The 13,038-nt window shown below is 51.4% G+C and overlaps 2 protein-coding genes across 2 annotated transcripts in view; both read left to right on the forward strand.

The window, feature by feature from the left end:
* The first annotated feature begins 64 nt into the window (after positions 1-64).
* On the forward strand, positions 65-7,207 carry YIPF6 (Yip1 domain family member 6). The gene is made up of 7 exons (XM_420160.8): positions 65-552; positions 1,142-1,270; positions 2,147-2,225; positions 2,615-2,657; positions 3,601-3,726; positions 3,820-3,977; positions 4,580-7,207. Exons 1-7 carry the CDS (start codon positions 463-465, stop codon positions 4,696-4,698), a joined length of 744 nt encoding a protein of 247 aa, XP_420160.3. The 5' UTR covers positions 65-462; the 3' UTR covers positions 4,699-7,207.
* A 5,171-nt stretch (positions 7,208-12,378) lies between these two features.
* The window catches only part of STARD8 (StAR related lipid transfer domain containing 8), a 42,216-nt gene continuing 41,556 nt past the window's right edge, over positions 12,379-13,038 (forward strand). Inside the window, exon 1 of the mRNA XM_040699969.2 lies at positions 12,379-12,535. Coding sequence (XP_040555903.1) covers positions 12,491-12,535 — 45 coding nt within the window. The 5' untranslated portion in view covers positions 12,379-12,490. The remainder of the gene's footprint in view (positions 12,536-13,038) is intronic.

The following is a 13,038-nucleotide window of genomic DNA, read 5'->3' on the forward strand; positions in this document are numbered from 1 at the left end:
ACCCTGCCCCCGCCGCGGGGGCCCCGCACCGCGGCCATGCCCTGCCCCGGCCCCGCCCGGCTCCGCCCCGTTCCGCTCCTCGGCCGCCGGCCCGGATCCCCGCAGCGCACCGCAGCGCAGCGCGACCCCCGCTTCCGGGCGGGGCGCGGCGCTGGGGGTGCAGTTCCGGGGGCGCGGGGCCGGGCGCGGAGCTGAGGCGCGGCCGGGGATGGGCACCGCACCGTGCCCGGGCCGCCCCGCCGTAAGGAGCAATTCCTAACGCACACCGACGCCTCCTTACAGAGCCGTCCCCCACACGGCCCGAGCGCTGCGGGGCCGCTCCCGGCGCCGCCGCCCCCCGCCCCAACCCCGATCTTCTGTGCGCGGCACTGGCGCCCCCTGCCGGCCGGGAGGCGCGACGAGCACAGCCTCGTTACCACGGACGCTACGGCGGCACGTGACGCTGAGACGCCGCGCGCGATAATGACGCAATCGAGGCGCCACGTCGGCTCTGCAGCCAAGATGGCGGCGGCGGAGGGCAGCGGAGCGGCGGCGGCGGCAGCAGAGCCTCTGGTGAGCGTGACGGGGAGCGCGGTGCGGAGCTGTGTGTGTGCCGAGTGCCGAGAGCGGGCCGTGGGGCCGGGCGGGCTGCGATGTCCGGGCTTTCCTCCCATTCTGAAGGGGTTGTGGGCCGGGCTGCGTGCGGTGCGGGCCGCTGTGGGCTCAGTGCCTCCCGGTGCCGGGCCGGAGTGCGGCCCCGTGCGCTGTGTTGGGGTGCGCGGTTTCCACTCTGGCTCCGTGGGGTCCGTGTGCCCGGAGACGTGTCTGTGTGGCACTGGGTAACTTGTTGTGGGAGCGTAAACGAGGTTTCTGTTTCCTTTAGTTACTGTTGGCTGTGTAGAGAAGAAAAAGCCGCTAATGGAGTTACTGGAGGGAACAGAAACGCTTTGTTTGCATACAGCTGCTCACCTGGGAGCATCACCTCGGGCCGTGAGCTGCTTCTGTCAGGCAGCGGCTGGGCTCTGCCGCTGGATTTAGTGTGTGAGTGCTGCCCCTTGGAGCTCAGAGCAGCGGTTCTCACCTAATCCATTGATGAAGCACTAGGAGTGAACATGAGCTGCTCTGTGTTTCCTTCTCTCTAAAGGTTTCCCAAACCCTTCAGTTTGCAGGACTGGCAGATGTGTCGATATCTGAGGATATCCCGGTGGAAGGGGAGATCACTGTTCCTGTGGGCTCCCACTCCCCAGAGGAAGATTACTCCACGCTGGATGAACCTGTCAGGGACACCATTGTGAGTTTGCGTTCCCTGCCTCTGTCTGTGGTAAATGGGTTTTGCTGAGCTCTTTGGCCAACTGCTGTGCAAAACCTGTTTTCTTTGTATGCCTTTACTCAGCTGGTACATCTAAATAAGCTTTCTGGGGGGTTGTGGGTAGTTTTCATTGTTTTTTTTCCTATAGAATTGTCAATGTAATATGTATGCAAATATGCATTAGTCACAAATAGTGGAATTATAGTCTCAAAGTTTCTCCTATCTTAAAATCTTTGGAGGTGTAAAACGATATGGAACCTGGGAGAAGACTACCCCCAGTTAATGGGATTTTTAGTTAATTTTCTTCTCTTAGAGGAGTGTAGCAGAAATGCTCAGTAACAGCCTGAAGCAGTGATGGAGCACCTGGTGGGAAGGCAGGGCCAGCCCAGGGGAGCTCAGGTGCATGCAATGTGCCTGAGTGAAGGAAGGGCTGGAGCCAGGATCCACCCCTTCCCAGACCTCATTTAAGTGGAGATGAGGGTATCTTGCTGGAGATCCTTGCCTACCTGTGGCCTTCAAAGATAAGCAGTTCTTTTCCTTTGTTTTTTTTTCTGCATCTGCTGCATTTGGGCTTGTTCTTATTTGCTGTAGCCAAAGACTTTGCCACCCTGCTATTATCATCCCATTAGAGCGTTACAAGGAGCAAACAAATTATTTTTCTTTATTGGGTGTTCTTAGGTGGTACAATACTGTTGGATTCTTAAACAGTGTACAAAACATAGTACTGTTTGTTACAAAGTCTGCTACTGGAATACTTTGGTTGTATTTTGTTCCGATTTACTATGAACACCGTTTTTTATCCTTTGCTTTTGGTTGAGGTCTGTAACTTTTATATAAAAAATTACTACTTTATTTCAGCTGAGAGATCTGAAGGCTGTTGGGAAGAAATTTGTCCATGTCATGTATCCAAAAAAGAGCAGCGCGCTCCTCAGAGACTGTACGTATGAGATGTTTGTCAAGTGTTTGAAGGGTCGTTTTGCCAGCGTGCTATGTGAATGCTTGGGAAGGAGGGGTTCCATGAAATGGGGACTCAGACATGTCTGCTCTGTGTTCTCTCTGTTTTCATAGAGTGCTGAATAGCAGAATTGAAAAATCGGAGGTTTAGCAAAGCTGGTTTAAAGTGGCATGTATCAGAACACGTAGAACTGCTAGCTTTTGTGGTTAGCAGGCTTTCCATAAGTGTCATATGGAATGTGGCGTAAGATGCTAAATAGTAGAGTTGTGAGGAGGTATAATGAAAGTGATGCCATAGCGGTTGGAAAAGGGTGCTTAATTACATAAAAGTGTCGTTCTATCATATTTATGATTTTTTTTCCTTACCTCCAGGGGATCTTTGGGGGCCTTTGGTGCTTTGTGTCTCACTTGCTCTGTAAGTACTTACAGTGGGTGGATTTATTTGTATTTGTTTTAGTATTTTACACTGGGAGTATGAGAACCTCAGGATTTCTTTTTATGTGTATCAGGATCATGCTCTTTGCTCCTCCAGTCTTCTACAAACACTGCCTATTTAGACTTATGAAATACACTTTGGACATTTTTACCCCCTTAGGAGCTCCCTATCATAGAAAGATCTTACTGAGAAGATCCTGATCCACATCGTTCTTGATTTTGATGCATCTGGCTGACTTCTTTGACCCTAATCTGCAGGCCAAAGCTTGTGTTAAAGAGCTATCGTATATGTATTGTGTATCTTATGGAGAGAACTGGTGGAAATGAGGGACTGTTGTAATAGTTCATCAGTAGGAAGTGACTGTGGCTCTCAGGAGTGTTTTGATGCTCTGGTAAATTGTATGTGCCTGGGGTAAGGGAGTAATTTGGCATCTGCCATCTGAGTAAAGGGGATCCATGTAACTCAGCATCCAGAGAACATTTAGTAAAATACTTTATTGGAAATGTACCGTGTAATTTGAATCTTCAAATCTATGCAAGCTTACTTTTCCAGGCATTGTGTTGCACTTCTTGCAAACTGTTCTTGCCACAAGCTTTCTTTAAGGCATAACTCTTTTCTCAAGCAGTGCTCTGCCTGCTTTGAGAGGCTACCAAACTCTTAGTGTTCATCTTCTTGGCTTTTATCTGTGATTTTTCTCTAGTGTGTGCTTACACAGTCTCAAAACAAGTACACAACTGGACTGAAGTTGGGCAGCAATCATTTTCTTTTCCTGTACAAAATTGAGGATACTAGAAATAAAAATAGTTGCTCTACAGTCTTAGTAGGAATCAACATGTCTAGTTTCCTATTGTCATCTCCTGTAGGTTTGCAAAAGCTCAGTCATCAATTGCAATTGACTCCTTGTATCTGTTGTCTACAACAGGATGCTGCAGGGGGGATCAGCAGATAGCAAGGAAGATGGAGGGCCCCAGTTTGCTGAGGTCTTCGTCATCATCTGGTTTGGTGCAGTTGTCATCACACTAAACTCAAAGCTTCTGGGTGGAACTATGTGAGTGCTGTTTTATAGGAACAGTTACAGTGCTTCAGTGTATGAAATCTAAAGAGATGCTGTGATCTAACTGTTTTTCTCCCTCCTTTTTAGATCTTTTTTTCAGAGCCTGTGTGTTCTGGGTTACTGCGTCCTGCCCCTGACCGTGGCAATGCTGGTGTGCAGGCTGGTGCTGCTGGCAGGTTCTGGCACTGTCAGCTTCATTATACGCCTGATTGTAGTGATTGCTATGTTTGCTTGGTCAACGTTAGGTAAGTACCTGTGAGTGTTACAGCACTGCTGTGTGCGCTGAGTGGTGTGGTGCTTAAAGGAGTAGCTCTGCTTGTGTTCTGCTGAATGAAGCCGAAGGGTTTCTGTAGTTTCAGGTGTTTCCTAGGTTGTTGCAGTACTGCAGAAACGGTTCTTCCAACCCTTGTGTTGGCAGAGGTTCAGCCTTTGAATGGGCTCCTGTTGATTTTCATGGCCATATACAAATTGCCATTGGAGGGAGAGCAGTAATTAATATTAAACTTTGTGTGAAACGCTAGGTATTTCATTCTATCATTTCTGTTATAAATACCCTTTAAAGAACATTCATCTCATACAGGTGTGTTTGAATCATTTCCCTTGTTCTTAATCTGTTAGGCTGAATCTTACACAGAACGTTAATCAGCATCTGTTTTTCTACATGATAGAATTTTAATTTGCAGTCAGAGACCATTGTTACTGAACTCTTACTGAGTTACTGTGGTTTACTTTGCTTTCTGTCCTTCAACTAATTTCTAATCAAGATCTTCAAGCTTATCAGCTGCGGTGGACGTTAACATTTTAGTTCTATGCTGTTTCAAGTGTTTTTCTTTCCCTCTGTCACCAGCATCTACGGCCTTCCTAGCAGACAGCCAGCCTCCACACCGCAAAGCGCTCGTGGTGTACCCCATCTTCCTCTTCTACTTCGTTATCAGCTGGATGATTCTCACCTTTACACCTCAGTGATGTCCAATCGGAAGAGACTGTGTGACACAGCCTGAAGTTTTACGTGAACACTGCAGTCAATCGTTGGCTTTATCTCTTGTTAATTTATATATGGAGATAGTCTAAAAAGGCTTCTTATGGGATAAAGCCAGAGAACTGCAAGACTGATTGTGTGTTCTTGAAAGATATGGAAGTCCAGCTACTGAGGTTTTTTTTGTTTAATTAGCCCTGCTCTTTAGTTGTGTTGAATAAGAAATGCACACTGTGACAGGGAATATTCTGCCTGAGGAATTAGAGGGAGAGATCTTGGAACTTCAGGAGTTAGATAGGTGAAGTTACAGGATCACACTGCCTGGCAGGGTTCTTGCTTACGCTTGGATTCTTGCTCAGGGTGAACATGCCTTACATTGCTGTTATGTGCTGGGTGGGTAAGGAAGAATTCATTTGATTCCTGTTCTTTTTCGTTCACTTACAGAGTGGAGAAATGTATATAAAATGCATCACAGGACTGTAAGCTTTCACTTTGAGATCACATCTCAGCAAAAAATAAGTTGGGTCCAGTTTGCTGTTAACTGGAGCTGGGCAGAAGGGACTGCCTTTGCTCCTATTAACATTCTCTGTATTTATGTTTTGCCGACTTCAGCGCCAAGAAAGTGTGTTTTAGCCAAATGTCTCCAACTCCGTGGCTACGCTGACTAATCCATACATACAGTGAGAGGGGGTGCTTAAGTAGGTAGTGTTAAATCTTTTTGTGTTCCTCTAGATTAAAATGTCCTGGGAAAACAGTGAAGGCTGTTTTGCAGCAGGGGCCTGCCCAGTACTCTACGTATTGGTTAAAAATGGATGTAGAAGTGTCTGGGGAGTATAGAATGTATCTCTTAATAATAATTGAGAAGTTGAGATTTTGATAGGTGAAGTGTTCAGATGGTAACATACCAAACCAGGGCACGGGTCAAACAGTTTTAGAATGGGTTGGTTGGAGGAAGGAAAATAAATCTGATGAAGGTGGTGGCTGTTACGAGGTAGGATACAAATTCTGATCTTGATTGCTTGTACGTGACCTTCATTTGGTTGTTTACATGGTTGGTGTTTCCACATAAATGCAAGCAAATTTGCAGATTGTTCCTTTGTACCTAAAATGAAATGTGAGAAGCTTTTCTATATTCTCTTTCCCCAACACTTTTTATAAAAGGAGAGGGGGAGGTTTCTTCTCCAGTGGGCCGTCCTGTCTGGAGAACCATGCACAAACATGTAAGTGTGTGATTTGTATTTCAGCTTAGGGATCGAGTGAGGGCTGGCACATTGCTTGCTGAAGACTGTACAGAAGTTCTTTATGTTGCCTGCTGTTCTCAGTGGGCAGTCCAGGGGGGAGCTTTGGAATGCTTTGGGGGTGGAAAAGCTGCTGTTAAAATGTCGTCTTTTTTTTTTTCTCTTTCTGAAAATGGGCTTTGAATTTTCTTTCTCCTGTACTAATGCAAACGGACCTGAAACTGATGTAAGTGGGTCCTGTTAAAGTGTAAATACACCTAATTTATATTTATAGAGAAGAGTGCCGTTTCTGCTATAAACACTACAAATACTTGGTAACTGGGATGGAATTGCTAAATGTGCAGGCTGATGTCACATTGCTGCACTTCTGAGAGGGTGGAGAAGAGGAAGGGAGGAAATCAGGTAACGGGGAGCTCTGGGTTGTTGCAGAGCAGGCAGCAGTGGGCATGTGGGGCTGAGAGCAGCTGTGTGCCTGCTGGGGCTGTGTCTGCTGCAGGAGGAGCTGCAGCGTTTCCTATACTTGAGTGTCAGATGAAGATGGGAATACTTTTAAATGTCCATTAAATTATTACCATTAAGGAATGTGATTTTCTTTAAAGTGCTGCTTTCCTTTCGTTGAAACGTTGGTTGAGCCTTCTGAAGTTGGAAAGGACTATTCAAGAGAAGGAGAAAGACACAAAGCTATTCACTGCTCAAGTTGGATTCTTTGAGGAAAAACTCCCGTTTCAGCACAAGACTTTTACTGTGCTTTTGCAGAAATCCTGGGAATTCTGTCTCTGTAGTATTGAATGTCCAGCCTTGTGAGTTAATGTGTTGTTGTATCAGAAAGATAATTGGAATTGCATTTGATCTGGCATCTTTTTGAAAAGAAGGGAAATGATTTTTAAAGATGAATTAAACAAAATCCCAGCTTTTTCCTTGTTTGTTTTTGACTTAGGTAGAAGTCTGGTGGTGGCTTGTTCTGTAACACAGGGCTTTTGGCTTATCCACGGCAGTTATTTTTATATCAACGAGATTTACTTTCCAGCTGATCACTGCAGATTTCAGAAGTGCTGTAAATCTGAAAGAATGAACAGAGAGATACTGGTGATGTGGTGGAGGTTTGTTTTTTTAACTTGCAATCCTTCAGCATGGAAACCATCACCTAAAGGTGTGAAAGCAGGATGTGTAGTGCTGAAGACTTGCTGCAGCTGGCTGGGGGCAGGCAGGGAACCAGATTTTCCTGAGCTTCGTGTCTCCAGTTGAATAAATGATAGCTCAACTTTGGCATTCTTCAGTCGTTCTTTCAGCAGAAGGTGGGGGACGTTGGTGCTCTCAGCGGGGAGCCCTGGCTGCTGCAGATCACCATCAGACTGAGCTGACTTTGCTTCTCGGCTTTCTGTTGAGCGAGGAGCTCGTAAATAATTTGCCCACTACGATGTTGTAATCACTTCTGGTAAAGCTCTGCTGAGAGTGGTTGGCCTTTGGTCTTGAGGATGACAGTCTACTGAAGATCTTGGCCCTTGTGAGCATAGCTGCTTGGAAGGGCAGAGAGCGAGCACTGAGCGTCAGTGCAACGAGCGCTGGACTGGTAATTGACTGGGGGTTACCTGTCTTGTGTGACCAGAAAACTAAGAAGCCAAAACCATGATTTGTTCTTTAATATTCTCTTCAGCCGCTGCTTGTGTGGAAGCAGCTTGCCCTGCGCAAGCAGGTGGTTCCCAGAGCAAACCGTGGAGAGGTGCTGCAGCACAAGCGAAGCATTTTGGTTACAGACAAGTGATGTCACTCCGGCCTGAAATGGGGACTGGTGTGGCAGTCCTTGGGCTGCTGCAGGGGGAGGGCTCTGTGCCTTCCTCGGTGCAGCCCTGCCCTGCACTCCCTGCTGCTGTTGGGCACGGCTGTATGGCCTGCTTGGGGCGGTGTGAGCTTTGTTCCTTGTGCTCCCGGTGCTTTGGCTGCAGAGCTGCTCGCAGCTGGTGGCGGTGCATCACGTTTCCTATGCAGCCCCGGAGGTGTGGGGTCCTTTCCCCGTTGCTGTGCTGCCCTCCCCTCCCTGCACGAGGAGCGGTGGTGCCGCTGCTCCCGGCTCTCCTGCAGCTGCTGCTGTCACGCTGTGCCAGGAGGGGGAGTTCAGTGGGAACTGATGGTTTCACGTGCACAGTGCTCTCTGGCTCTTTCCAAGTCTTATTCTGACACGTTGGATTGCTGTCTCAGAATTTATGCCATGCACTTATTTATAATCTCTCTCTCCCTGTAACAGTCCTCATTCAGGGAAACGAATGCAGCCGGGCTGTGGCTGCTGCCACTGCGTCAGCGCTCCAGCATCCCCAAAGCAGTGGCTGCTCTGGACAAGGCTGCAGTGCCCCGTGGGATGGGGCACCTGCCTTGGGAGGGCTCTGGGGGGGCTGCAGTGAGGTGGGAAGGAGGTGCAGCTCTTTGCACATTCTCTTCCTCCCCTTTTCTCCCCCGGGCCTCTCTGTGCTGCAGCAGAGGGCAGTGCCCCGGCCCAGCTCATGGCAGCGTGGGTCTGAGGGCAGTGCATTCCTGCAGCCGTGCGGGGCTGAGGGAGGGAAGGAATGTGCTGCTCCATAACGATGTTTTGTGTGCGGGTGTTTGTCTGAAGTTCCCTTTGGGTTTTTGTGGCATTCCCAAAGGCCGTGGCGGCGCTTGGCTGTAGTCAGCCCTGCAAATACCCTCCTGTGCTGCTGGGCACAGCTGGCTGCTTGCTGCCTGCTCCTTCCTAAGTGTGCTCAGTGCCTGCCCTGCCTGTGCCATCAGTGGCTCAGAAAGGGCCTGGGGAGGAGCAGTAGCATTCCCGCAGTGCAGCACCCAGCCCTTGGCACAGTGTGGGGCATGGCCGTGCTGTGCAACCATGGGCACAGCCATGAGTACCATGGTCCCCACATGACCACAGGTGCTGGGGACACATGTGGGAGCCTCCAGGGCCCACTGTCACTGTAGTGTGAACCCATTGCATGGGGCCGAAGGGGAAGGGCTGAACATGGAAGGCTGTTGCACCTGGCAGGCATTTCTCAGCTGTCTGCATGATCCCAAACTGGGCCAGAAGTACAGCAGGGCTCCTCTCAGCCAGCAGCTGCCACCGCGGCCATGTGCTACATGTGGGTGAGGCAAAGCTTGCTTACTTTGTGGCATGGAGCCAGGAGGGCCCCAAAGACAAACGTGTCACTGTTCCTGCTATGTTCTCAGTTATCTGCTGGGTTTCTTTTAGTGCTGGGGGGTGTAGGCAGAGCACGGAGTGCAGGCGGTGCAGCCTGGCCGGGAGCAGCACAGGCTGTGGCTGCTGCTTTGTGTTTGCTGTGCACATTTTCAGCCTGCTTCCGCTGCTAATCACCACCCCAGCAGCACCTCGGGCTGGGCAGGCACTGCTCTGCTTGCAGGAAGGTTAATGTCACAGCAGCGCAGTGGCATTCCTGCCTGCAGCGGGGGGTTGGAGCTTGATGATCCTTGAGGTCCCTTCCAAACCAAGCCATGCTATGATTCCTGTTAGGAAGAGGTACTTGCTGGTCAGTGTTCTGCTGATGATACTTTCTCCATGTACAAGTGCTGCCCGTGTGCATTGTGGGTGCTTCTCCTGCCAGGATCTGCTGCAACCTGAATGGTTCCTGGCCCATTTCTGCTCTGTTTCTGATGAAATGAGGCAGGAGAATGGCCCGGATGATGCATTGTCACACCAACACCACTGAGAGGTCTTCCAGCCATGTCATCTGCAATTCAGCGGAACTGGGAGCTTTGCGACTCTGTGACGATCAGTCCTCTGAAAGTTTATTTGGCTTTTGTATATATGCTGAACTGAGTATCTGTAAGCATCAGCCAAGGTATTCAGCAATCACAGGTGTCCTCTTCACCAGAAGCGCACAGCCCCAGGGAGCTCTGGGCATCCTGAGAGCAGTAGGGCGATGCTCGGTGCTCAGCCTGGCGCAGGGCTGGGTGCCCTGCTGGCTGTGGCTGTATCCACTGGCAGCCCAGCCATGCTGGGGGCTGAGCCATGAGCTGCTGGGTACAGCCAGCCATGGAACCTGAACTGCAGGCGAAGGGCATTCCCTCTCATTCTGGTTGCAGCACGCGCCCTTGTGCTGTATTAATAGCTCACCCAGCCTTTCTTAAAGTAGAAGCAGCAGCCGCCCTGCTGAAAATAACTCGCCTTCATCAAGCTCACCATCACCAAACAGTGCTTTTGTCTGTGTGTGTCTACCACAGGGCTGTTGTGTTGGATGTCATTTGTAAGCCGGGCTGGATGTGCCCACGTATAATGGCTCCCATACTGTTCTGCATTGCTCATCATTGCACAGTTGGGCTTTTGATTTGGGGCAGCCCCATCCCCAGCACAGTGCCACAGGGGCAGCAGGGCCTGGCACGGGGGTGAAGCTGCTGCTAGCTGGTGCAGGCATTGCTCTGCAGCTGGAGATGCTGTGGGCAGCACCACATCCCCTGCCTGGCACATCCTCTGCAGCCCTCCAGCAACTGCCTATCAATTCAGCATCGTTAAAATAAAAGAGCTACTCTTCCCACTATGCTAACAGGGCAAATGCCTGCTCTGAGAGTGGCTGCTCTCCTCCTGAACTCTGAAAAACGCCTGCATGTAGCAGAAAGTGGAAAATCACTGCATGGCAATGACTTCCCAGCTGCTTGCATCCCACTCACACCTCCTGATGCCCCATGAGCAGCAAAAGGAGCTCCTGCTGCCATTGAGCGCTGCTGGGAGCTGCCAACCTGCACCTGTTTAGAGCATTGCCAGAAGGCTCCTGAGCAAAGCAGTGACAATAACTACTCACTGATGGGATGGGAGGCATGGCATAGGCCTGCTTCTGTATGGCTTAAAGTGATAGAGGTTCATAGGGGGATAATAGAAATTGCATTTGCTTTTCCCAAAGTATGAGGGTACCCATGGAGCAGGTACATGAGAAATGTTGGGAAGAGGTCAAAGTGCCGCTGCAGCCCATGTGGCAGCACTGCTCTGCATTGGAAAGCATTAGGTGCCTTTCTCAGGCAGTGTGCAGTGGATCCGGAGCTCACAGCCCATGCTGACCAAGGATGACGCCTTGCTGCGATGCAGGAGGGTCCCAGATTGAACATTGCTTGGATGCTTTTGGGATGAGTGGATCGAAAGGAGCAGCACAAGTATGCAGCAGCCCCTGCGGTTTGTCTGCCAGGCCCCAGGAAGGAGGCAGGCAGCATTCTGCTTGTGCTGCTTTTTTTGTGTGGGGGAAGTGGGAAAAGGACTTCCAGCAGCAGAGCGCTGTGCGAGGTGAGGTGCGGCTGTGCACAGCCCTGATGGAGCGGTTCTGGTGGCTCACCCAGCTGTGATGTGAAGCTGTGTGGCTGTCACAGAACATTTTACTTTTTTTTTTTTTTTTTTTTTTTTTTTTTTTTTTTTTTTGGAGGGTCAGAATGACACACCTGAGCAGAAACCAAACGGAGTGGAGCCCGGAGTGTTCACCAGGAACCTTCCCTCCACTAACTGTCTTTGCACTCAGCACGGGGTGAGGAGGAAGCGAGTGGATGTCTGCACTGAGTCCAGGGCAGCTCGGGGTCAGAGCACCCAGCCAAGTGCCCCCCACCAGCAGCTCACGGGCACCCGCCGGCCCGGCTGACGCTTGGTGAGGGCTCAGCTGCCCGCAGCACCTGCTGGGTCTGCTATAAACAGCGCTGGGGGGGCGGACCCCCACCGGCACGTGGGGCTGCCAGAGCCCGGGGCTGTGCAGCGCTCCCAGCACACAGAGAGCGACTGCGTGTCCTGGCCCTGCTGTCACTGCTTGTTCTGAAAGGCTCTCCTAAATCGCTATTTGGTGTTTTATTTCTGAAGTGCAGAGAAGCAGCCTAATTCCAGCCCGGGGGCTGCATATCCGACACCCACCGCCTGCACGGAGGTTTGTGGCACTTCCTTTTATTATGGGCTTTCTTGCAAACAAATGCTACGTTTGCAGAAATGTTTGCAGGGGGAAGATAAGGAGCTGTGAATGGAGGCGCAGTAAATGCTGGGCTGGGACTGGTGACTCTTTCCCTCACGTTTCTCCCTATGGGCGTCGCTACGCAGGGCTGTGTGGGTCTGAGGGGCACCTGGGGCCGCGGCTCTGAGCAGTGCCTGGGAGCGCCGGGAGCCCTCTGTGACCGCTGCTGAGCTGGAGTGGGGCCGGAGGGAAATGCAAACCATCTGGGCTTGGGTTTCCAGCGCCCTCCGTGCGCCTTTGACACTGAGCTCCTGTTCCCTTTGCCCCGCGGGTCTCTCTTTTCCTTCGCTCTTTCCAGCTGCCTGGGAATGGGAACGCTGTGCTGAGGAGGCAGGAAGGAAAGCCTGCCGCTTTTTAAAACGCGCAATCTTCAGGGAATTCCAACTGCAATCCAAGCCCGTTCCCGACCAACTGCGTAACGGTGCAGCCTTTGAATCCGCGTCCCGCCCCGCGGGCAGGGCTCGCTGCCGGCCCTCCCTCCGCCGCCGCTGCCCAGCACTGCCTGCGGCGCCCATGGGTGCGCTGAGCCGGGCTCACCCCGCGCCCGCGGGCAGCCCCACCATGTAGTGCCCGCGCTGTGCCCGCTGCCCACAATGCCGCTGCTGGATTTCTTCTGGGCGTGCTTCAGGAGAGCCAAGGTAAGGAGCTGCGCGTTTAAAGCGCGTCCCCACACCCTGCTGGATTCCTTTCTGCGGGGCTGGAGCCGCACGGCGCTCAGCGCGTGCTGCGGGGGACACCGCGTCCATGCCTGCAGGGAAGGTGCTGAGCTGATGGGCGCTGTGTGCGTGTGCAGGAATGCGTGAACGTGTGCGTATATCTGCGTTCTGTCGGGGCTGGGATGACTGCCACCCGTCCCGGCTCTGATCCGGGCAGGACGTGGCAGCAGAGGGCCTGGGAGCCGCGCTGCTTTCCACACACGTCCTTTGCAAATCACTGGCAGCAACAAGTGGTGCCTCTGCTGTCCTGGGCAGGCATTGCCACGCTTTTGGTAGGCAGCTGCTTCCCGGTTATTTCTGATAACAGCCCAAATCTCTCCCTTCTCACTACCTGAGCACCCACAGCCAGAGACCCTCCTTGGCCCCATGCATGCTGTGAATGTCCGTGCTGCAGCAATGACACCTGGAGCCCTGGGTCACACCAG

The sequence above is a fragment of the Gallus gallus genome, chromosome 4, assembly GCF_016699485.2.
Source record: "Gallus gallus isolate bGalGal1 chromosome 4, bGalGal1.mat.broiler.GRCg7b, whole genome shotgun sequence".
Lineage (NCBI taxonomy): Eukaryota > Metazoa > Chordata > Aves > Galliformes > Phasianidae > Gallus > Gallus gallus.

What these genes read in the sequence shown, in the direction of transcription:
- YIPF6 (XM_420160.8), top strand. Translation starts at nt 463, where the DNA reads ATGACGCAATCGAGGCGCCACGTCGGCTCTGCAGCCAAGATGGCGGCG. An exon ending in CGGCGGCAGCAGAGCCTCTG is followed by an intron (nt 553 to 1,141) that starts GTGAGCGTGACG and finishes CAAACCCTTCAG; the next exon opens with TTTGCAGGACTGGCAGATGT. An exon ending in GTTTGCTTGGTCAACGTTAG is followed by an intron (nt 3,978 to 4,579) that starts GTAAGTACCTGT and finishes CTCTGTCACCAG; the next exon opens with CATCTACGGCCTTCCTAGCA.